At 52.5% G+C, this 23,099-nt stretch overlaps 3 protein-coding genes across 3 annotated transcripts; 2 read left to right on the top strand and 1 right to left on the bottom strand.

Moving 5' to 3' along the window:
• Positions 1 to 513: 513 nt before the first annotated feature.
• On the top strand, positions 514 to 5,574 carry Coro1a (coronin 1A). Its single transcript, XM_051145253.1, has 11 exons — positions 514 to 680; positions 2,088 to 2,286; positions 3,177 to 3,299; positions 3,390 to 3,519; positions 3,603 to 3,787; positions 3,910 to 4,029; positions 4,190 to 4,294; positions 4,403 to 4,548; positions 4,643 to 4,700; positions 4,813 to 5,028; positions 5,360 to 5,574. Exons 2-11 carry the CDS (start codon positions 2,089 to 2,091, stop codon positions 5,462 to 5,464), a joined length of 1,386 nt encoding a protein of 461 aa, XP_051001210.1. The 5' UTR covers positions 514 to 680; position 2,088; the 3' UTR covers positions 5,465 to 5,574.
• Positions 5,575 to 8,780: 3,206 nt separating this feature from the next.
• On the bottom strand, positions 8,781 to 9,712 carry Bola2b (bolA family member 2B). Its single transcript, XM_051145252.1, has 3 exons — positions 9,432 to 9,712; positions 9,251 to 9,348; positions 8,781 to 8,984 (listed from the first exon to the last, which is right to left on the bottom strand). The coding sequence occupies exons 1-3, from the start codon at positions 9,492 to 9,494 to the stop codon at positions 8,885 to 8,887; spliced, it is 261 nt and encodes an 86-aa protein (XP_051001209.1). The 5' UTR covers positions 9,495 to 9,712; the 3' UTR covers positions 8,781 to 8,884.
• A 28-nt stretch (positions 9,713 to 9,740) lies between these two features.
• On the top strand, positions 9,741 to 12,915 carry Slx1a (SLX1 homolog A, structure-specific endonuclease subunit). Its single transcript, XM_051145250.1, has 6 exons — positions 9,741 to 10,063; positions 11,691 to 11,742; positions 11,847 to 12,185; positions 12,459 to 12,586; positions 12,704 to 12,788; positions 12,861 to 12,915. The coding sequence occupies exons 1-6, from the start codon at positions 9,885 to 9,887 to the stop codon at positions 12,888 to 12,890; spliced, it is 813 nt and encodes a 270-aa protein (XP_051001207.1). The 5' UTR covers positions 9,741 to 9,884; the 3' UTR covers positions 12,891 to 12,915.
• The last annotated feature ends 10,184 nt before the right edge of the window (positions 12,916 to 23,099 follow it).

Here is a 23,099-nt window from a genome sequence, read left to right as displayed (position 1 = left end):
GCCTCTACCCTGTGAAGCAGAGGGCGAGAGTGTTCCCCGTTGAAGCCCTGAGCCTCCTGAGAGGAGGCATGATTCCCAAGGCCATCCAGGAATCTGTTTTGGGGGCAGCGACAGGAGCGGTCCCTCCTGTCACAGGGAAGGCTCTCAAGCTGGTTGCAGCCCTGTGGAGCTTTCTCTTGTGCCAAGGGAAAGGACCTCCAGTAGGCTGCGGGCCGCTGGGGGAGGGATGATGTAACGGGATATTTTTTGCGTTTTGACATTAAAAGAGAGAGAGAGAGGAGAGAGAGAGAGAGAGAGAGAGAGAGAGAGAGAGAGAGAGAGAGAGAGAGAGAGAGAGAGAGAGAGGTACGAGAGAAGCGGCGAGAGAAGAGGAGGAGAAGAGAGACGAGAGAGAGAGAGAGAGATGATTCGCGTCAGCATCTGGGGGTTGGAGCTGACAGCACGGGGGGGGGGGGCGGGGGCGTGAGGGGATGGGTCCCAGCTTCCCCGCCCAGGAGCGAAGGGCCGGGACTACATAAGCTCCGCCCAAAAGGGGCGCTGCCACTCGGAGGAGGCCGGCCGCACGGCGGCTGCTCATTCATTGTCTTGACAGAGCATCCTCACCGGCCAGCCTGCAGCTCCTCTATCCTCCTTTCCTTCCTCCTCCACTTGGGGGGGTCACGCTCAGCTCTCCTCAGCAGGTGAGGTTGGACGCCAGGGGAGGGCTGCTCACAAGGGCCGGGCATCGTTGCTATGGGCCACCTGTGGGGCCAGCGCTAGCATGGGAGCAGGGTTGTGGGGGTGGGCGAGCTGTCAGGGGCATCAGGCTAGGGACAGAGAGCCGATTCGTGAACCCCGCCAGGAGAGCCGGGGACCAAGGAGTGCGAAGGGGCAAGTAGGTCCCAGAGTGCTCCAAGGTGAGGGCGAAGGGAAGGACCATCGTGACCAAGATGGAGGTGGGCGCGCTGGGAGCGGCGGCAGCTGGGCTCAGAACCTGTGCCCTGGGCGGTGGGGAGTGGGGGCAGGGTGGGGTGAGCCAAGTAACTGCCCTGAGCTTTGAGACAGGAAGGAGTTGAGTGCAAAACAAGAAAAGACCAAGTTCCCCTTTCCGTGGTTTCCGGGCTTGGTACCTGGGTGGGGGAGGAGGCCGGGTGGGGCACATCTACCGCCCCCACCTCTGAATTGGGTTCCCCCCCCCAAAGCCAGACCGTTTACTGGAGGCTTATCTCCTCTTCTGGTCTTGGAGACTTCACTCACGCACTTCACCTGCTTTCTGTTTAGACCTGGGAGCCTCTTTGGGGATGGAGTCCCCGCAAGAAGAGGCTCCCCATTAAGGCCGAGCAGATGGATGAAACCTGGAGAGGTGGGCAGAGGCTCTGGGCAGAATGCCCTCCGTAGCGCAGCCATCGCTTTCACTGAGCAGGAAGGTGGAAGGCTTGGGCACGGGGATAGAGGCAGCCCCTGGGCTGTTTGCTGGCTGGCTGCCCAGCCACAGTGGGTAACCATCTTAGCGGACCTCGGGGAAGTCAAGGTGGGCCACTGCTGAGCGCAGTTTGCTGGAAACAGAGATGGCTCAGAAGAACACCTGCCTTTTCTGAGCTGAGCTTGAGAGGCAGAGGTGTGGAGGGATGCTGAGACTCAAGCCACTGCTGCTTCTTGGGACCAGAAACCTGGGGAAGCCATCCTGTGACCTCATTCTCTTCTGGGCGAACTGGTGTCCATCCTCGTGTGCCATTCCTGAGCTGGCAGGCCGAGGAGAAGGCCTGCCCACCCTCTAGGAAGCTCTGTGTGGGTGTGAGGATCTGGGTGTAGGATCTGGAACCCTACACCCTCAACAGGAGGGAACCCACACCTCCAGGGCATCAGGAACCAGACCCTCAGAGCCTAAGGGCTGCTGGTGCAGGATTGAGGGTGTGGCTTGGAGTACCTGGGAGTTTGACAGAAGGAAAACTGGGGAGGGTAAGCAGGCTGTCAGTCATGGAGAACAGTAGTAGTCGGAGGTCAGGGTGCCTCAGACACGATGCTGGGGACTCAAAGGTTGTGCTCTGGGGCTGGCCATGTACAGCCGGAATTGATCTAGAGAAAAGTTTGCAATCTGTGTCCCTCAGGATGAGCCGGCAGGTGGTTCGCTCCAGCAAATTCCGCCACGTGTTTGGACAGCCAGCCAAGGCTGACCAGTGCTATGAGGATGTACGCGTCTCACAGACCACCTGGGACAGTGGCTTCTGCGCTGTCAACCCCAAGTTCATGGCTCTGATCTGTGAGGCCAGTGGGGGAGGGGCCTTCCTGGTGCTACCCCTAGGCAAGGTGAGCTTCTGGGACAGCAGCACTCCTGAGGAGGGTTCTGCTGCCCACCGAGACTGTGGGGACCTGAGTAGGGGACTGTGACCAAGCCTTCCTGGGGTTCTGTGTTGTCATCTGTAAAATGTGATAAGGCCGTTTGCTCCTTAAGCTCTCTGGGGGACAAAACAAGGCAGGGCATCTCTCAGGTCTTGGCCTGGGGGGGTTTCTGCTCAGGATAGAGTTGCTCCGCTGTTCTCAGCAGTGAGGACTCCAGGTTTGGCTTGTGAGGAATTGAGCCTTTGGGGGCCTTCATCAAGTGTAAGCCCTTGCTCACAGGTGGAGCCTGCCCTCTGAGCCCACCGCCCTTGAACCCCAGTATACTCCTGGACTCTTTTACCGGGTGAAACAGGAAGGGGAGTTAGGCCCTAAGTTGTTACCTTAAAAGGGCCGATGAAAGCAGAAGGAAAGAGGAAGTGGCTGCCGGGTTGAAGCTGGGCCTGCACAGCTCTTGCTTTACACAGGAAGCAGTTGGCCCTCGGGAGAGGCCATTTCCAAACCTTTGATTATGTCTAGAGGCATCAAGAGAGACCTCTAGTTGTGCGTGTAGAACACACATCCTGTAGCCCCTCACTCTCCTACTGGGGACTCCCACCTTATGCTCCCCTGGGCCCCGTGGTACCCAGAGATAACACTGAGATAGAAGGGGTCAGGATCTTGGCCAGGGTCTCATGCAGTTTGGTGCTAGCCTCCCTGGGACTGGGGCAAAGGCCAAGTCCTCCCCATCCCAGTACCCCCCCCCCCCCCGCCCAGGGACCCCACAGCCTTCCTCTGTGTCCCTTTGCAGGGGTGTGGGGAGGTTGGATTGGGTTTGGAGGCCAAGGCGCCTCCATCAGAAGCCCCGCTGTGCCCTCCAGACTGGACGCGTGGACAAGAACGTGCCCCTAGTTTGCGGCCACACTGCCCCTGTGTTAGACATCGCCTGGTGCCCGCACAATGACAATGTCATTGCCAGTGGCTCTGAGGACTGCACAGTTATGGTGAGTCTGGGTAGGAATGTGGGTTATGAGGGGTCTCCAAGAAGAAGCTGGATTTGGAAGTCCCAGAGACTCACTCGCCCCTTTCTGCAGGTGTGGGAGATCCCTGATGGGGGTCTGGTGATGCCCCTGCGGGAGCCCGTCGTCACCCTGGAGGGTCACACCAAGCGGGTCGGCATCGTGGCCTGGCACCCCACAGCCCAGAACGTACTGCTCAGTGCAGGTACCATAAGGGTGAGGAGGGGAGGGCTAGGGCACTCGACAGGAGGGCCAAGGTTCATAGTTCAACGCTGGACAATTGTGCAGGTTGTGACAATGTGATCCTGGTGTGGGACGTGGGCACTGGGGCATCTGTGCTGACCCTGGGCCCGGATGTGCACCCGGACACAATCTACAGTGTGGACTGGAGCCGGGACGGCGCACTCATCTGTACCTCCTGCCGTGACAAGCGTGTTCGCATCATTGAACCTCGCAAAGGCACCGTGGTGGCTGTAAGTTGCCATGAAGCCAAAACCTTGGCCCTTGGATGTTGCTTTCCCTGCACCCACCTGGGGTCTAGATGTCCCTTGGTGAGCCTGTGAGAAGCTGACCTAGCACATTTCTTTCCTCTCAGGAAAAGGACCGTCCTCATGAGGGAACTCGGCCAGTGCACGCTGTGTTTGTGTCAGAAGGAAAAATTCTAACCACTGGTTTCAGCCGCATGAGTGAGCGGCAGGTGGCGCTGTGGGACACGGTGCGTGTGGAGAAACAGAGCCCTTTTGGCTGGGAATCCAGGCTAAGTCTCTGCCCTACCACATGACCATGGCCTCAGTTTACCTGCAAGATGGGGAGTTTGCATGCTTGGTCTGACTTGACACAGCCCCGCCTATTGCTGTCCCCACCTGTCTCTACAGAAGCACCTGGAGGAGCCACTGTCCCTGCAGGAGCTGGACACAAGCAGTGGAGTCCTGCTGCCTTTTTTTGACCCTGACACCAACATTGTCTACCTCTGTGGCAAGGTGACTCAGTCAGGAGGGCTGGGGGCAGAGAAGTGGGCAAGTGGCTGGGTGAGCACAAAGGCTGGTGCCCTGTGCTGCTACTGACCCACTTGTCCATACAACCTACAGGGTGACAGCTCTATCCGGTATTTTGAGATCACTTCTGAGGCTCCCTTCCTGCACTATCTTTCCATGTTCAGTTCCAAGGAGTCTCAGCGTGGTATGGGCTACATGCCCAAACGTGGCCTGGAAGTGAATAAGTGTGAGATTGCCAGGTGACTGACCCCCTCCCCCCCCCCGATTTTAACCAGACCTTAGGCACCCAACGAGCCATTTTGTATAGTGCCGCTCCTCTTCCTGTTTCCACAGGTTCTATAAGCTTCATGAGCGGAAGTGTGAGCCCATTGCCATGACAGTGCCTAGGAAGGTGATGCTCCTGTGCTCCTCCCTGGGTGCTGGGGCAGGAATGGGCCATGGGGGCTCACAGGGTGGGGCAGGAATGTAAACACTCTCATGACCAGCCTTGGCCTTGCCCACAGTCGGACCTGTTCCAGGAGGACCTGTACCCACCCACTGCAGGACCTGACCCTGCCCTCACAGCTGAGGAGTGGCTGGGTGGTCGGGATGCCGGGCCCCTCCTCATTTCCCTCAAGGATGGCTACGTGCCCCCAAAGAGCCGGGAGCTGAGAATCAACAGGGGCCTGGACAGCGCTCGCAGAAGGGCTACACCAGAGGCCAGCGGCACTCCGGGCTTGGTAAGGCCGGTGGGAGCTAGCGGGGGAGGGGGCAGGGGAGGAAGGTGGGTTAGGGCAAAGGCTGCATGGGAAGTGCTCAGTGTCTCACAGGGAAAGAGTCCAGTGTTTAGAGATGGCCAAGCTCCTCATAGAGGGAGATTCTTGAAGGGTAAGGAGTGTGTGGCCCCGAAGCCTTAAACACCAGGTTGCCAGCATATAGGTCTGCAGGAATGCGGGTAGCAGCTGCTGGGACAGAAGGGCCCAAGCCTTGCAGCTCTTGGGAAGGTTAACTGATGCCAGAGGAAGGAAAGCTACAGAAAAGCCAGGCCTAATGCAATGCTGGGTCTCCTAGGACGTTGTGTCACAGCTGGAGGAAGAGATAAGGAATCTAAAGGCCATGATGCAGAAGTTACAGGAGCGCTTGGACAGGCTGGAGGAGACTGTTCAGGCCAAGTAAAGGACCCCAGAGGCTTCAGCTGGGGTCAGCCATTCACTCTGCCCCCACCCCAACCCTCAGGCCATATCGTGAATAAGATGAAAATAATAAAATGGCTTTATTTTCTGGTACCTCTCAGACTCTGGTGAACTGACCAGCCCCAAGGCTTCCTTTTGGTTGCTAGGATACCTGCAGTGATGGAGCTGAGAGACTGATCTCTATTTCCCAGCTCCACCTCAGAGTGCAAGGTCTGAGCCATTGCAATCCCTATCTTAGGGCCCCAAGAATGTGCATAGTCACCTCAAATCTTTTCTTGTGTCTTCTTTGGTAGTGCTGGGGGACAAAGTCACACCCGTTAATATGCTGTGCAAGCTTCTCTGTAACTCTAGCTATGGCCCAGACCAAATTAGCATTTCCTGGTCCACTCCAGCACAAACTGCAAACAACCACAGTGACCACTGTTGCTTGTGGAGAAATCAAGAAGCACACAGTGACATTTTTCTTTTTTTAAGATTTATTTATTTTATGTATATGAGAACATGTCTTTTTGCACACCAGAAGGGGGCATCAGATCTCATTATCAATGGTTGTGAGCCACCATGTGGTTGCTGGGAATTAAGGACCTCTGGAAGAACAGTCAGTGCTCTTAACCACTGATCCATCTCTCCAGCCTGACATTTTTCTTTTCTTTTTTTTGAGACAGGGTTTCTGTGTGTAGCCCTGGCTGTCCTAGACTCTCTTTGTAGACCACACTGGCCTCAAACTCACAGGGATCTGCTTGTCTCTGCCTTCCAAGTGCTGGGATTAAAGGTGAGCGCCACCTCGCCCGGCCCGACATTTCCAAACTATAGACTCAAAGAACAAAAAACAATGAGACTCTGATCAGACATGACTCACATTTGTAATCCCAGCACTGGGAGGCTGGGCAGGCCTGCTGTGTGCTTAAAGCCAGAAATCCAACTGTGATTGGCTATAAAGTGACACGCTGCCTCGACAAAACAGAACAAAAAAATCAGATGGGGGTAGGGGAGCGGGTGCCTGAGATGTGGGCTGGTGGGCAGCACAGATGGTAGGGGGTGGGGCTGGTGCTGAGATGTGGCCTGGTGGGCAGCACAAGCTGGAAGGATGCCTTGGTGGTGTAAAGTGTTCATCCTGCAATCATAAGGAGTGGAATTCAGATCCCAGCACCTGTAACAAACTGGGTAATCTTCCAAACACCTGTAACCCAAGCTCTGGTGTGGATGAGACAGGATTGCTAGGGCTGGCTGGCTGGCTTCCAGCCTAAAGAAGATGCAAGCACCAGGCTCAGAGAGAGAACCTGCCTCAAAGGAATAAATAGAAAGTGACAGAGGACAGACATCCGACATCCTCTTCTGGCCTTGTCTGAATAGGCATGTATACCTGCATGCACACACATTCACACATACACGTAAGTAAAAATAAATCTTGGGCTGGAGACATAGCTCAGCAGTTAAGAGCACTTGCTGCCCTCCCTGAGGACCAATCCCAACACACACATCAGGTGGCTCACAACCACCTGCAACTCCAGCCGCAGGAGGCTTGACGTCTTCTGCAAGCAACCACACCCACATCCGTAAACACAGATAAGCCAGGTGTGGTGACACATACCTTTAGTCTCAGCACTGAGAAAGCAGAGGCAGGCAGATTTCTTAGTTCCAGGATAGCCTGGGCTCTACAAAGACCCTGTCTCAAAAAACAAAACAAACAAAAAATTAAGGGAAAAAATTTTTGACAAAACAAAGACTATGAAGCTGGGCGTGGTGGCGCACACCTTTAATCCCAGAACTCGGGAGGCAGAGGCAGGTGGATCGCTGTGAGTTCGAGGCCAGCCTGGTCTACAAAGTGAGTCCAGGATGGCCAAGGCTACACAGAGAAACCCTGTCTCGAAAAACCAACCAACCAACCAACCAAAACAAACAAACAAACAAAAACAAAGACTATGTCCCATAAGGACAAAGCTTAGAGACAAGGAAACAGCCTGACTCTGGACCGCAGGGTGCATGGAGCAGGGCTTGCTGACTGGCGTTTCTGGAGTCATGGGCTAAGCACCCCCTTTCACTCACAGCATTCTCCTACTGCCTCAGAGCATTTCCTGTGGGGTTCAAAGGACCTGGCCTCTGAGGAAAACAGGAAGGAATAAATCTCTTAAACCCTTTGTATAGAGTGAGGTGACTGTTCCAGTGTGTTGTGACTGTCTCGCACAGCCCAGCGTGGTCCTGAACACCTGATCCTTGTACCCAGCGAGTGCTGTTCTAGCCGTGCATCACGATGCCTGGTTCTTGGGGTGCTGAGGGCTGAACCCAGGGCTTTGTGTACGGTAGGCAAGCAGTCTCCTGGCTATCTGCATGCATGCTTCCTGAAGGAGTGTCTTAGTATGTAATCAGCTCTTGGTGCCCAACTGGTGAGAGACCCTGCGATGAAACCGAGCATTTCTACAGGGTACCACGGCCATCACTGGGCTGAAGTCATACAGTGCAGAGTACCCAGGACCGCAGCCCTTTTCTCTTCAGCACACCATGGAGTTATCTGCCTGCCCACTTCTGTTTCACTCTCTGACAGGGCATGTGATCCTGGACAAGTCTCTTCTACTCTATAAACCGGAGGAGGGACCATCACTGGGGAGTGAAGGGGGTCAGTCCTCTGGGGATACAGGCTAGGCCACTCTCTGCATCTTTCCTGTGTCTTCTTTTGGGGGTCCTTGTCCTCCAGAGGAACCAAAAATGTTCAGGAAACAACACTGGGGATGGAGAAGGCATCGACAGTGATGACCATGGCCTCAGCTTGACCAGAAGGTGGGGGCAGAGGTAACTAAGTGGCAGGGACAGCCCCTGACCATATGGGGAAGAACTGAGCTCCGTGATGACATGTAGTCATAGCTGCACGGGACGTCAAGGCCAGAGGATCATCTGAGCTCATGAACTTAAGAACAGCCTGGAAAACATATTGAGACCCCATCTGAAAGACCAAACCAAACCAAAGATCCACAGTGGAGAGGCCTGTCAAGAGACCGAGAACCTGATAGAAATTCTGTATCTTGTCTCTGACACCCCTCCAGGGTCCTGGAGAAACAGAGGCATGGGGAAATGCTCGAGGTTTGTTGGTCCTGAGGGCTGGCAGAGCAGGCACACCTTGCTTTTTGAGGGCCGACCTTGGTGACAGTACAGAGACCACAGGGACTGACAGTGAAGGCTTACAAGGCAGCCTTGGCAGAGACTTAGAACAGAACTTTCATTTGTTTAAGTTGGAAGCTAGAGGGCTCAGGAGAGAAATCCATCCAAATTTGAAAAAAACAAAACAAAACAACAACAAGACCAACGGCGGGAGAGTCGGGGAAAAGCCACGCCCTTGACTCAGTCTCGGAGCACACTGAAACCTGCTGGACCAGATACACAATTTAATGGCTGTTCAGGCCTGAGCCCCTCATTGCTGCCGCTCTCGGGTCCACTGTTCTGGGGTCAGAGTTTTCTGCTCAAAGGCGTGGATGTGCGGGAGCTCTTCCGCTAAGCACTCATTCACCAGCCTGGGGTTGAGACAAGAAATTGGAAAATGACCGGCCTCAGGGTAGTGGGCTCCGAAGGTGGCGTGACCAAGGAGATCGGAGATGTCTCCAAGAAGTGGGGATTCGAGGAGAATGCAGAATTCCAACCACAAAGACAGGGGCACCCTCAGGGTTATGGGGGCACATCGAGGGGCGTTGGGAGTTAGTCCCCACCCGGGCGGACGGAGACTGGGGCAGCGGGTTCCAAGCCCGATGCAACGCTGGGCGAGGGGCTCCCAGGGGCTCACCGGTGTCTCTGGAGCAGTGGCTTTCCCTCGAACTTAGCCGACACCACCAGGACTCGGAAGCTGGTCGCGCAACGGTTGAGAGTCGTGTCCTCCACCTCCTAGCCAGCGGAAGATCCGGACGATGGGGCACTCGCCCGGGAGCCCTTCGCCGCCGCCCGCGACCCCCCAGTCCCACACTCACCACATGCTCTGCGTCTAGGTCCCGCTGCAGTTTCTCACGGAGGTAGTTAGCGCTGAGTTCCATGGTCACAGCGCGGTGGGACCACAGACCGGCATGTACAGAACCTCGCCTCGGAGCCCGCCACCCCGCTTTCCGCCCTCACTGTAGCCACTTCCTCCACGCCATTCACTTCCGCCCTTCCTGGGGAGGACTCGAAGGCAGCACTTCCGCCTCCTGATACACCGCCCCCCTCCCGAATTCGCAACATTTGGGAAGTTCTGCCCCAGCAATTAGCCAATCGGCGCGGGGCAGGAGGGCAGCCGGTCGGCGCACCAAGACGCTGCACGCTCATTCTCCAGTGCTTTTTCCTAGACAAACGTTTTGCATCCTGGCTACCCAGCTCTTCCCGAGGTCCGGGGGTCCCAGAAATCACCCATCCACACACACTTTGGACCTTCAGCCCGCAGAGTCCCGATGGGACATGCGGCAAGACCGGGGCGTTTCTTCGGGGTCTACCTGCTCTACTGCCAGAACCCTCGGCATCGGGGCCGCGTGTACGTGGGATTCACAGTCAATCCTGCTAGACGGGTCCGGCAACACAACGCCGGTCGCAAAAAAGGTGGCGCCTGGCGGACCAGCGGGCGAGGACCCTGGTAAGAGGGCGCCGGTGTCTTGCCGGAAGGCTCCGGGTAGGAGGCGGGCCGCCAGGGCAGAAGACTAATGACGGAGGTGGGGCTTTTTTTTTTTTTTTTTTTTTTTTTTTTTTTTTTTGTGATCGCGGGCGTTTCTGAGTCCCTGGCCTGTCACGGGGGAGAGCGTAGCAGGGAGGCGGCACCTTGTGGATCCCAACACTCTGCGAAGGCTGGATTAAGACTTGGGGTGGTTATTTGGGGGAGCCTGTGCACAAGCTGCGTTGTAACTCCACGACCAGGGTATCGAACGCCCTCTTCTGACATCTGCGCCCACCAGGCACGCACGTGGTTGCACACACACACACACACATACACGTATGCAAGCATACAAGCGAAACAGTACATAAACGAAGCTATGGAATCAATCAAGGTGTTACTCAGGGTTACTCTTGCTGTGATGAAACATCATGACCAAAAAGCTTATTGGGGAGGAAAGCGTGGCTTACACGTTCGTCATTGGAGGAAGACAGCAGGAACCCAAATAAAAATTGATACAGAGGCCATGGAACCCAGGACCACCAGCCCTGGCAGGGACTGCACCACCCACAGTGGGCTGGGCCCTCCCATATCAATCAATAATTAAGAAAATTCTCTCCAGGCTTGCATACAGTCTGATCTTATGAAGGAATTTTCTCAATTGAGGCTCCCTTTTCTCTGATCAGTCAAGTGCCCATCTCAACAGGTGAGTGGGCGAAGAAAATGTGACATATACAAGATATAGTTAAAAACAAAAACAAACAAACAAACAGAACGTTTTGGGCTAAAGAGATGGCTCAGTGGTTAAGAGCACTGTCTGCTCTTCCAGGGGTCCTGAGTTCAATTCCAGCAACTACACAGTGGCTCACCACCATCTATACTGCGATCTGATGCCCTCTTCTGGAAGGCAGGTGTAACATGCAGATAGAGCACTCATACATAAAATAATAAATTTAAAAATTTTTAAGTTTTATTTTTATTTGATTCATATGAAGGTTTTACTAAAATTCCTCTTAAGTGCACCATGTGCATGCAGTGCCTTCAGAGGCCAGAAGAGGGCTGCCTCCTGGAATGGGAGTTACAGATATGTTCTGAGCCCAGGTACCTCTGCAGGAGCAGGTGCTCCTAACTGAACCACTTCTCCAGCCCCAAAATGCCACTCATTGAGAAAGTGGGTGGAGCTAGACGGCATCGTGTTAAGTGATATAACAGACCAACATCTCAATTTTTCTTCAGGATTTAAAGAAAAAGTATGAAAATAGGAAGAGAATTATTCGGAATGAGGAAGAAAACAAAAACAAAAGTGATTATATAATAAGAGGCATCAAATACAATGTAGGTGTAATACGTACTAATGAAAGTTGTTTTAAGACTGGGATCACGAGACAGGGGCCTTGTCCTAAGGCTGGGGCTAGAATACAGCTTCCAGAGGAGAGCGATCAAGAACTTGGTGAGGAGCCTGAGTGAGCTGGGCTGCACCTCCATGAAAGGTTCGAGTCCTGATGGCTCCGTGTGAACCGGAGCACAGGCCTGGTGGGGGTGGGGAATTCAGCTTCTAGCAGAGTTGAGGTGTGATGGAGACTCACTGGCCGTGCCCCTCTCTTCTCCCAAGGGACATGGTGCTGATCCTGCACGGTTTCCCGTCTGCTGTGGCCGCCCTTCGGGTAAGAAAGGCATCTTAAGGGCAGGCTAGACAGGGGCATAGGATTTGTCTAGGGGACTTTGCTCAGGACCACCCTGACCTTGTTTTGCGTCACCCCTCCTACAGTTTGAATGGGCCTGGCAGCATCCTCAGGCTTCACGCCGCCTGACGCACGTGGGGCCGCGCCTGCGCAGCGAGGCTGCCTTTGCCTTCCACCTGCGTGTGCTGGCACACATGCTCCGAGCTCCTCCGTGGGTACGCCTCCCTCTAACAATACGCTGGCTGCGACCTGACTTCCGCCACGAACTCTGTCCAGCGCCACCACCACACATGCCCATTGCCTTTGGACCGCCACCATCCCAGCCCTCGGTCCCGAAACGACCCTCTGCAAGTGAGGCTGACAGCGAGTGCCAGCCGGATCTAGGTGCCAAGGCCAGCTGCACTCTGTGTGCACGTATGCTGCAGGTAGGGGTACAGAGCGGCTGAGACCCTGGACTTTGCCCACTAGACATATGTCTGGGTGGTCCTTTCAGCTGTTTCCTGACCTATCAGAACCTGCCAGGGGGCCGTTAGATTCTCCGAATGGGCAACCTTGCGAAATCTTTCCTGGTCTTCTGAAGTCACAGCTCTTTTGTGTGCTTCCTGCGGTCCCCCAGTCTCTTTCTTGTCTCACAAGCTATGTGTTGCCTCAGTTACTTCAAGTTACTTCCGTGTCTCCTCGCCTGCCACCTCCGACAGGATGAAGAGGGCCCCCTGTGCTGCCCCCACCCTGGTTGTCCCCTAAGGGCCCATATCATCTGCCTGGCTGAGCAGTTCCTGCAGGAAGAGCCTGGGCAGCTTCTGCCCCTGGAGGGCCGTTGTCCTAGGTGAGCCCAGCCCCTCCTCCCAGCCTGTGGAGACCCCGGGGAGAAGTTGCACTGAGCGCCAGTCCTGGCTCGTTGAATCCTCACTCTGCCATCTCCACCAACTGCACCCTCTGGCAGCTGTAAGGAGTCACTACTTTGGGGACACCTGGTTGGACAGTGCCACATGGATGCCGAGGAGGAAGAGGATTTGGAATTAGAAGAGGTGAGAGGTGACTCTGCCCCCCACTCCCCCAATACCCCTAGACTACCTCTCACCCACCCTCTGTCCTTTCAGGAACACTGGACAGACTTGCTGGAGACCTGATCCTATGCGCCCCAACCTTCACTGTGTATCTCTTCTGCCTCTTTCTTCAGTGGTCGGCAGCTTTTACTTAAGCACAATAAAAAGGATGGGTTAAGTGTACATTCTGGAGTTTTGTCAGAGCCAGGCAGGAAGTGAAGTCCAGCCGTTGGCCTGACCGTGTGGCCTTGCTGCTCTCTTAACCTCTCTCAGAGGTAACAGATATTGTCTTTGGTTGCTTTCCCTTAGCTATAATTAACATGGGACCAGTAACTTGAGGAGGAAAAGGCTTGTTTCATCTTATACTTGCAGGTAAAAGCCCATCAGGGTGGGAACTCAAGGCTGGAGCCATCTGGCTGGTGCCTTAGTCAACATGCCTACACAAGCCAGGGCCACCTGCGTAGGGGTGGCACTGTCCACGGTGGGCTGGGCCCCTCTCACATCAATCAACAATTCAGGAAATGCCCCCACAGACATGCCCACAGGCCAGTTAGAACAGTCCCCCGATTGAAGATCCCACAGAGAAGGCTGGGCTATGTGAAGTTGACAGCTGGCACTAAATAAAAGAATAATCAAAGGCTCAGGAGACTAGGCAGGTGGCTTGGAGCCTGTGTGTCTGCCTCACAGACAGCACCAGGGAAACCAGAAATGTGGAACAACCAGGCTTGTCATTTCAAGGGAAAAGATGCATAATCTGTTTTCCACCCAGAAGTCTGGGAACGGAGGTGGCCAACGCCTGGGCTATCTCTTTGGCCAGGCCTTACCTCCAATCCCCAAAGCTCCCACAACCAGGACCAGAGTGGCTAATAGTCTAGGTGACCTAAGTACTATCTGCATGACCAAAATTACACCCAATCTTCCCCTAGGCCCTTAAGATAACAAGGGTAGGGGCTGGAGAGATGGCTCAGAGGTTAAGAGCACTGGCTGTTCTTCCAAGAGTCCTGAGTTCAATTCCCAGCAACTACATGGCGGCTCACAACCATCTATAATGAGAGCTGGTGCCCTCTTCTGGCGTGCAGGTGTACATGCAGGCAGAGCCCCATATACATAATAAATAAATCTTTAAGAAAATAACCTGTGTCGCCTGTCTCTAGAACCCACCTTCATGGAGGAAGTAAATACCCTGAGAAGAGTTCAGATGAAATTATGCCTCCTTGTGCACAGAGGACTGTGGTATGCCAGGAAACCGTTTTCTGAATTGCACTGTACTTACATACATCAGCCTAAAATAAACTTCCTGGTGTCACACTCCAGAACTTTGAACCACTACCAGCTGTTTAACCTTGTTGCCTCACCGGGTGGACACTCTGAAGACCTCCAGTGTCAAGCTTGCTGCTAGATCTTAATCTACATGTTTTGGACATGGGAGTCACAACCTACACCAAGTCAGTCTGACCACCTGGCCTCAATAAGCCAATTGAAAGAAGTTGAAAGCAGAAAAAGGAGATTTATTCAGTGTGGCCACGTTGGGAAGAGGAACAAAGAGGTCCAGCAAACCCCTGGAGTGCTTCAGGGTACAGGTTCAGCAAAGCACGGTGGCGCACGCCTTTAATCCCAGTACTCAGGAAGCAGAAGCTGGAGGGTCTCTGTGAATTCGAGGCCAGCCTGGTCTACAAAATGAGTCCAACCAAGACAGCCAAGGCTACACAGAGAAACCCTGTCTTGAAAAAAAAAATCACATTTAATGCCAGGCGGTGGTGGCGCACGCCTTTAATCTTAGCACTCGGGAGGCAGAGGCAGGCGGATCGCTGTGAGTTCGAGGCCAGCCTGGTCTACAAAGTGAGTCCAGGACAGCCAAGGCTACACAGAAAAACCCTGTCTCAAAAAAAAAGAAAGAAAGAAAATACAGGTTCAAGGATAAGCATATCAACACAGCCCCTGGCAAGGTTCAGCTGCACCCACCACTGACACATCATCCGGGCGGCCATCGCATCCAGTAAGACGGATGGACAAGTTGTTGAACCCTGTGCCTCTTTTTCAGGGAAACAACTTCCCCCTCCAGCTGGATTCCGTTCTTTTTTCCAGCAGAAATTCCTGGAGGAAATTCCCATTTCCTTGGGGTCCATTGTTTCAATAGTTTGATATTCCTGGAGGAATTCGCATTACTTTGGGGTTCATTGTTTCAAGTGTCTAATAGGAAATAGCCCCACCCACCTTGCCTTGTCACCCTCTTTCTTCCTGCAGAGGTAGAGTTTCTAGAGCCAACCTAGCTATAGGTCACTTTTGGGGAAAACGAAACCGTCCACCCATGGGTGCATTCTCCACCGTCTGTCCCTTCATTTAGTACCTCGGGGCCAAACAGTTTTGGGGTTGCAGATGTAATGACCTTGCTTCTTGCTGGGGTTCTGTAGAGGCTAACTGAGCACCCCATCTTCAACCTCTACTTCCTTCATGAAGGATAGCCAGTGGGGGGGGGGGCGGAGCTCTCAGCCCCTCCCACCTGGGTACCTACAAAACCCTCAGGTGAGAGAATCCTGCACTCCCAGGCTGCACACATAACAAGCAGTATGCCCAGGGAGCCGCAAGGCCAGGTCCTCTTAAATCAGGTGAGTGCCTGGTTGGGGTGGGTAGACCGGAAGGCCTCTGCAGCGCCCAGCTCCTCCCTCTCTGGTCCTGTGAGCGACTCCTGTTTGATCTTTGCCTGGGCTTCTCCTTCTGGGCTCCTTGTCCATACTTCCCCATCTTATTTGAGGCAGCTCCTGCTAGTCAGCGGTTTTGCTCATGTACATAGAAGTCTCTGACCCCCAAACAAGCTCAGTACCTCGGCTAAGTGCATTTGTCCTAGTGCCTTGTGGAGACTGGGCTGGGCAGGTGAGGGCTGAGAAGTCCACTCCCTGAGTGGTTGCCTTATGTGGACAGCCTGAGGGGCTCAGGAAGGAGCATAGTGGGGACAGGAGGCCATCCATGGTTATAGGCTGACCTCTACAGTGGGAGGGTGGGTAGAGAAATGAAGCTGCTGCTAGCAGTGAGCATGGGCAGGTACAGGGGACCATCTTTGGTACAGTATAGCATCTCCTGGAAAGTTGCTCAACTTTGAGGCTGGGCACGACCCCCAAGAGTTCTTTAATGGTCTGGATACCAGTGGGATACAGAGGCCATAGAATATTCTGGAAATGAGCTGTTGTACAGCCACAGGGTGACCACTGCCTGGAAGTTAGACCTGCCTTCCAGTCAGTTCCACCACAGGCTGGCTCTGTGAGCTCCAGCAAAGTCCTTGGCCACATAAAGCCTCCTGCTCTTTAGCTTGAGGCAAGACCACCTCAAATGGTAGTGGGGTGCTACTAACAGAAGTGGGCTGGTGCAAGAAACCTTTCATCTGTCACTAATGGATCTGAACGACATCCCAGTGATCAAATTCTCCACAGAGGGGTTTGCTGAACTGCAGAACTTTCAAGCCTTTCCTGATGCTCTGATCATCAGCACGTACCCAAAGTCTGATAAGCCAGGAGAGCCCCATTACCAGGCCTGCGGCTCCCATGTTGGCAGGCAGAGCCAAGCCCTCAGCCGCACTCACTTTCCACTACATCCTTTCCAGGTTCCACATGGGTCAGTGAGATCCTTGACTTCATCTATCAGAATGTGGAACTAGAGAAATGTCACCATGCCCCTGTCTATTTCCGGGTGCCCTTCCTAGAGTTCAAAGGTCCTGGGGTCCCCTCAGGTATGTGGAGAAATATTGGGAAACTGGCCTGGAGTGAGACTGGACCAGGGTCCTGATCAGCAGCCCTTCTTTCCATACACTTAGATCATAACTTTCAGGAAAACACTCCAGCCCTGAGGCTCTTCAAAATGCACTTGCCCGTGTCTCTGGTCCCCAGAGCTTGCTGGATCAGGAGGTCAAGGTGAGCAGCCAGGACAGTGCCAGACAATCCTGTTTAGACCCTTGGTCCTGTGCTGCCTCTGCCTCTTCAAGTGCTGAGATTATAGTGAGTTGTGCACTGCCAAGCCCAGTTTAAAATACAATTATTTATTTGTTTTGTTTTGTTTTGTAAACAGGGTCCCTCTGTGTTAGCCTTGCCTGTCCTAGAGTCACTTTGTAGACCAGGCTGGCCTTGAACTCACAGTGATCCACCTGCCTCTGCCTCCCAAGTGCTGGGATTAAAGGCGTGCGCTACCACACCCAGCTAAATACAATTATTTAAAAGAAAAAAAAAAAAGGCTAGAGATATGGTTCAGCAATTAATAGCACTTGCTGCTCTTTTTCTTCTTCTCTTTTTCTTCCTCTTCCTCCTCCTTTTTTGTCTTCTATTTTTTGTTTGTTTGTTTGTTTGTTTGGTTTTTCAAGACAGGGTTTCTATAGTCGAGGCGGCTGGCCTCGAACTCACAGAGATCCGCCTGCCTCTGCCTCCAGAGTGCTGGGATTAAAGGCGTGAGCCACCAACACCAGGCTTTACTTGCTGCTCTTCTAAAGAACTTGAGTTCAGTTCCCAGCACCCGCACCAGGTGGCTCACAACTGTCTAAAGTCCTCCTGCAGTTGAGCAGCTGACACGGCCTCCACAGACACCTGCACACATGTTCAATGGCCACGTGTAGACACAAGCGTCTACAAATAATTTTAAAATAAACATTTAAATAAAGAAAAGGAAATGTGCTGGGCATAGTGGCTCACGCCTTTAATCCCAGCACTCAGGAGGCAGAGGCAGGCAGATCTCTGTGAGTTCGAGGCCAGCCTGGTCTACAAAGCGGGTCCAGGACAGCCAAAGTTACACAGAGAAACCCTGTCTCGAAAAACAAAAACAAAAACAAACAAAAGAAAAGGAAATGCAGCCAGGCAATGGTGGCACATGTCTTTAATGCTAGCATTTAGGAGACAGGTGTAGGTGGATCTCTGAGTTTGAGGCCAACCTAGTCTACAGATTAGTTCCAGGACAGCCAGAGCTACACAGAGTAACTCTAACCCTATAAACAAACAAACAAACAAACAAAAAAGATAAGGAAAAGCAAAACATTGGGATTAACTGGGGGAAGGGAACTGGCTGTGGGGGAGTCACAGAAGGAGAGTGTGAGAGAGAGCCATGTGAGAAAAAGTACGACATTGTTACAACCATGGAAGATAAAATCCATAAGTTGGTATACCTGCCTGAAAAAGAAGAGAAGAGAAAAAGCAGTGAAGCAGAACATGAGCTCCACACCTGTAACCCCAGCACCTGGGATCCTGGGGCAGGAGGAGCCACAGTTCAAATCCATTCTCAACTACAGAGCAACTGCCAGGCCAGTCTGGGCTAAATGAGACTGTCTGAATAATCAAAACACTCACAAAGCCGAACAGGCACAGGATGCTCCAACCATGCATAGCAAAAGGCCTCCAGTGAGGCTATATAGGGTACCAACTGTGGCCTGGAGAGATGGCTTGGAAGTTAAGAGCACTATCTTCTCTTCCAGAGGTAGTGAGTACAATTTTCAGCAACCACATGGTGGCTCAGAAGCATCTATAATGTGATCTGATGCCCTCTTCTGGCCTGCAGTGTATGTGCAGGTAGAACACTGTATACATAATAAATAAATAAATAAATAAATAAATAAATAAATAAATAAACCTTTAAAAATATAAAGGTACCAACTGCTAAGGGGAGAGACTGGCAGCTGAAAACAACATCTGAGCTCCACTGGGTTTGGCTGACGTAAGTCCCTGTACGTCAGGCAGGTGAGCTCTCCAGGCCACTAAGCTGGAACCAGGAGGAACTCTTTCTTTCATTCTTTTTCTTTTTGGTTTTTTCGAGACAAGGTTTCTCTACGTAGCCCTGGCTGTCCTGGACTGACTTTGTAGACCAGGCTGGCCTCGAACTCACAGAGATCTGCCTGCCTCTGCCTCCTGAGTGCTGGGACTACAGATGTGTGCCGCCGTACCTGGCTTTGCTCTGCCCTGGGTGCACTTTTTTCCGTTGATGACATGCTTGGCAACAGCTCCCCTGGAGAAGCCATCTGAACGCTCACCTCCCCTACAACTGAGCTGCCATGGTCCTACCAGGGGCCACTGTCATCATATCAAGCCTAAGATACGGACCCCTGAGCTCCACTGGGTTGGCTTCTGTGGTATTCCTGGTATTGATTAGGCAAGACTAGGCAGCCTGTAGGCCTGTGACTCCTGTAGAACCTGCCAGAAGTCTGTGTCTTGCCTCTGATAATTGTGATGTACTGGTGCTTGGAGTCTGAAACCCTGGGCACTATCTCACCCCCTGAGGGCTGGCAGCAGGAACCTGTGGCCTGAGGGCAACACGGTAGACACAGCACAGACAGCAGTAAAGAGAGGTCTCCAAATGAATGACCGTGAAATGGTTTTGTTTGTTTGTTTTGGAGAGCAGTTTTTTCATTTCGTTCACACAATAATTCCTGTTTTTGAGGTCACAGAGTTCACCTCCAGCTTCTGCTCCCTGATTGCTTGGATTAAAGATGTGCCAGCAGCGTCACTGGGCTGTTCTCTAGATTGCTTAAACACAGTAATTTAAACTTAAAACGTGACGTTAGCCATGACAGGCTTTTATTGCAAGCCTCCTTTACCATTGAGACACCTTGCCTGCCCTGGAGTCTTGACCCACTAGAAAAAGGAGCCACGCTGAAGCCACCTTGAATAACGGTCAAATAAAAGTTTAAGTTCCACGGCTGGCCGGGCGTGGTGGCGCACGCCTTTAATCCCAGCACTTGGGAGGCAGAGGCAGGCGGATCGCTGTGAGTTCGAGGCCAGCCTGGTCTACAAAGTGAGTCCAGGGTGGCCAAGGCTACACAGAGAAACCCTGTCTCAAAAAACCAAAAAAAAAAAAAAAAGTTCCACGGCTGGAGAGATGGCTCAGGGGTTAAGAGCACTGTCTGCTCTTCCAGAGGCTCTGAGTCCAATTCCCAGCAACCACATGGTGGCTCGCAACCATCTATAATGAGGTCTGGTGCTCTGTTCTGGCCTGCAGGTTTACATGCAGGCAGAACATTGTATGCATAATAAATAAATAAACCTTTACAAAAAAATTTAGGTTCCAAAGACCTCCTTGGATAACTGACATCCTGCTTGGCAGAGAAAGACATCCTTGTTGGCAAGTTAAGAAATAAATGCTAGGCAAGTCGCCCTGCCACAGTGGAAAAATCCAACCAATGGAAACAGGATAAGTGTACCACAAAGACATGTTCCTAAGGAAGTCTCCTATCCCTAAATACTGATTGGTGGGAAAATGTGACTGTTTGGGCTTAAAAACTCTGTGGCGTTCTGGCTTGGGGTTGCAGTTCAGCTCCTGAGCCTGTTCTACAGCCCTAATCCAACAGAAGTGGCCCGAGCACAATAAATATTTGTCATCTGTTTAAATGCTTACTCAGAAGAACGTTCAGTGACATAGTCAACCCTTGAATCTGTGCTGTGGTCCCTGACTTCTCAGCTTTTGCTGCGTAATTCAAATCAAATAAAGATGTTTTACTGGACTCTTGTACCTGTGGTGTGATTTATTTTGTGTGCCTGTCCCTTTAAAGGATCCCCAGTTGACCCTATGCCCTTCAGTGTCATTTGCCTCTTGGACTTCTGGGAACAGGAAAGAATATAAAAAGGCCATCAGAGGCTGAGAGGGATTGGGGAGGATTGGAGTAGGGTCAGAGCGGAGTAGGAATTGTTGCGCCCGTTTTGTGAGACCCCCAAAAGACCACCAGGAGACGAAACTGATGCAGGCACAAGAGGATCTTTATTCGAGGCTCAAGCCAGGCTCTGACTGTCACCAACCTCAGTGGTATCTGGAGAAGAGCCTCGGGCTCTAGGTTGAGGGTAATTTATAGATCCCTCACCCTCCCATCATACCCAAAGCAGGGGAATTCTAGCCTGGCAAGTATCTATTGGTTAAGACACAAATAGGATATTGTGTTTTAAAATTATTGGTTGCAAGAGGCCACCAAAATCACAAACGGTTCTAGCTTTCTTTGTTCTCTCTGGTTGGGGGAAACATCTGGTCTCAGGTTTCAGTTAGAACATCCTGTCTAGTGCTGATTTGCTGTTGCTAGGGGACAGGGGCAATTAGCACATTCTGTGTTATCTCCAAGAACAAGGCATGTGACCAGACTGCAAGCTGGGAAAAAACAGCTTTCCAGCAGCCCTCCAGCTCCTGTGTCCTCCTGCTGCCTGTTCAGGGGCAGCCCAGCTTGTGCCCCCCTCCAACCGCTGCACATTCAAGCAATAGAGAGCATGAGTAGGTGGGGAGTGTCCCGTGCCAGCAAGTATCCCAAAGCCCTCATGTTTGTGTTGAGGGGCGGGCCTTCCATGCTTGGGGCGGCCCCTCCTCCCAGGGCTAAGCAGCAGCCAAGTGTTCAGGCAAGAAGTGGGAGGCTCCAGGCTCGAGCCGCCATTTCTAGAACTGAGCCAGTTCCCCACACAGAAACAAAGAATGACCACACAAACAGAAATGTACCAGTAGAGCGAGAGAAAAGAACAAAAAATCAGAACAAACAACGGACTGCCCTTATAGTCAGTGGGCTCCGTCGTGTTCTGCTGGAAACCAAACCAGAAGCTGCCTATCCCATGACCGGGCTCCACCTAAACCAGACTTCCTGGAACGCACAGGCAGTGAGATGTTGGCATCTCTCCACACCATAGGAGTGGCCCACTTCGTCTTCAAATTCAACCAGACAGTCTTGGGACCCTGTGTCCCTCTCCTGGGGCATGCCTCGCCCTCCTTGGGACCTTCCATCCCTCCTGGGGTCTAGGGCACCCCCTACACCCTCATGGCCATGGTTTCTGTGACCGTCTTCCAGGGTCTTAAAAACTCTTCCAACGACCATTTCTTAGCCACCTGCTGCCTGCTGTAGCTCACTGCTTTGAGCTCTCACAAAAGAACATAGAACAAAGACACAACACAAACATACAACAAAGACGTTGCAGATATTTATATCTTTAAGGCCTGGGAAGCCAATAACTGACACAAAGAGACTGAAATGTAATTCACAGCTGCAAGCACAGTCCTGGGCAGAATCTAAACTACTACTATCCTACTAGTAAACTAAACTAATCTAATCTAATCCTATGTCCTCAAAACCTACTATATCCCAAGCACTTGCCAACCTGATGGTCCTTGGGCAGTTTCTCTCCATCAACTCCCTCTGTCAACTCTCCACTCATTTTTTGTTTTTTGAGACAGGGTTTCTCTGTGTAGGCTTGGATGTCCTGGACTCGTTTTGTAGACGAGGCTGGCCTCAAACTCACAGCGATCCGCCTGCCTCTGAGTGCTGGGATTAAAGGCATGCGCCACCACCACCTGGCTTCCAACTCTCCACTCTTAAGTGTCAACTCCCGGCTCCTCCTCCTCACCAGGAAGCCTCACCTTACACTTCCTGTCCTTCTGCCCAGATGAGCAGCTAGACGGCACTTTATTGACAACCACTCAAGGCATTCCTCAACACAAAGCCACAATACTTGGCCAAGGCAAGGGTTTGGATCCCCCAGTTCCAGGATCTTGCGTGATCCCGGATCCCAGATGCGCCCCCAGAATGTTGTGTCTGTTCCCGAGACCCCCAAAAGACCACCAGGAGATGAAATTGATGCAAGCACAAGAGGATCTTTACTTGAGGCTCGAGCCAGGCTCCGACTGTCACCTATGCAGTGGTATCCAGAGAAGAGCCTTGGCCTCTGGGTTGAGGGCAATTTATAGATCCCTCACCCTCCCAGCTTGCCCAAAGCAGGGGAGTTCCAGCCTGGCAAGCATCTATGGGTTAAAATACAAAAGAAGATATTGTGGGGGTTTGGGGGGGTTCTTTCTTTGTTTCGAGACAGGGTTTCTCTGTGTAGCCTTGGCTGTCCTGGACTCACTTTGTAGACCAGGCTGGCCTCAAACTCACAGGGATCCACCTGCCTCTGCCTCCTAAGTGCTGGGATTAAAGGCGTGCGCCACCACCAACCAGCTTGGGATATTGTGTTTTAAAATGATTGGTTGTGAGAAAGCACCAAAACCACAAACGGCTCTGGCTTTCTTTGCTCTCTCTGGTTGTGGGAAACATCTGGTCTCAGGTTTCAGTTGGAACATTCTGTCTAGTGCTGATGGGCTGTTGCTAGGGGAGAGGGGCAATTAGCACATTCCAGGAACAAGGCTATGTGACTTTAGTAAACTTTGCCCCAGTGACTCTGAAATCCAACTTTAATTCTCCTGGTCTCTCGGGATAGGCGTAGGGTCAGAGAAGACAGTCGGTGCAGGGAGAAAGATTGAGTAGGCTCTAGAGAAGAGAGGACAGTTGATGGGAAGAGATTAAGTGGAGTGAAAATAGGAGCCAGTTGAAAG

The sequence above is a fragment of the Acomys russatus genome, chromosome 5 (assembly GCF_903995435.1).
Source record: "Acomys russatus chromosome 5, mAcoRus1.1, whole genome shotgun sequence".
NCBI lineage: Eukaryota > Metazoa > Chordata > Mammalia > Rodentia > Muridae > Acomys > Acomys russatus.
The sequence above is the reverse complement of the archived record's forward strand: the minus strand, read 5'-3'. Positions and strand labels throughout refer to the sequence as shown.

Coding starts and splice junctions, on each gene's coding strand:
- Coro1a (XM_051145253.1), top strand. CDS start 2,089: ATGAGCCGGCAGGTGGTTCGCTCCAGCAAATTCCGCCACGTGTTTGGA. Junction 3,300..3,389: donor CTGAGGACTGCACAGTTATG/GTGAGTCTGGGT, acceptor CCCTTTCTGCAG/GTGTGGGAGATCCCTGATGG. Junction 3,788..3,909: donor GCAAAGGCACCGTGGTGGCT/GTAAGTTGCCAT, acceptor CTTTCCTCTCAG/GAAAAGGACCGTCCTCATGA.
- Slx1a (XM_051145250.1), top strand. CDS start 9,885: ATGGGACATGCGGCAAGACCGGGGCGTTTCTTCGGGGTCTACCTGCTC. Junction 10,064..11,690: donor ACCAGCGGGCGAGGACCCTG/GTAAGAGGGCGC, acceptor TCTTCTCCCAAG/GGACATGGTGCTGATCCTGC. Junction 12,587..12,703: donor CTGGAGGGCCGTTGTCCTAG/GTGAGCCCAGCC, acceptor ACCCTCTGGCAG/CTGTAAGGAGTCACTACTTT.
- Bola2b (XM_051145252.1), bottom strand. CDS start 9,494: ATGGAACTCAGCGCTAACTACCTCCGTGAGAAACTGCAGCGGGACCTA. Junction 9,349..9,431: donor ACCTAGACGCAGAGCATGTG/GTGAGTGTGGGA, acceptor TCCGCTGGCTAG/GAGGTGGAGGACACGACTCT. Junction 8,985..9,250: donor CCACTGCTCCAGAGACACCG/GTGAGCCCCTGG, acceptor TCTCAACCCCAG/GCTGGTGAATGAGTGCTTAG.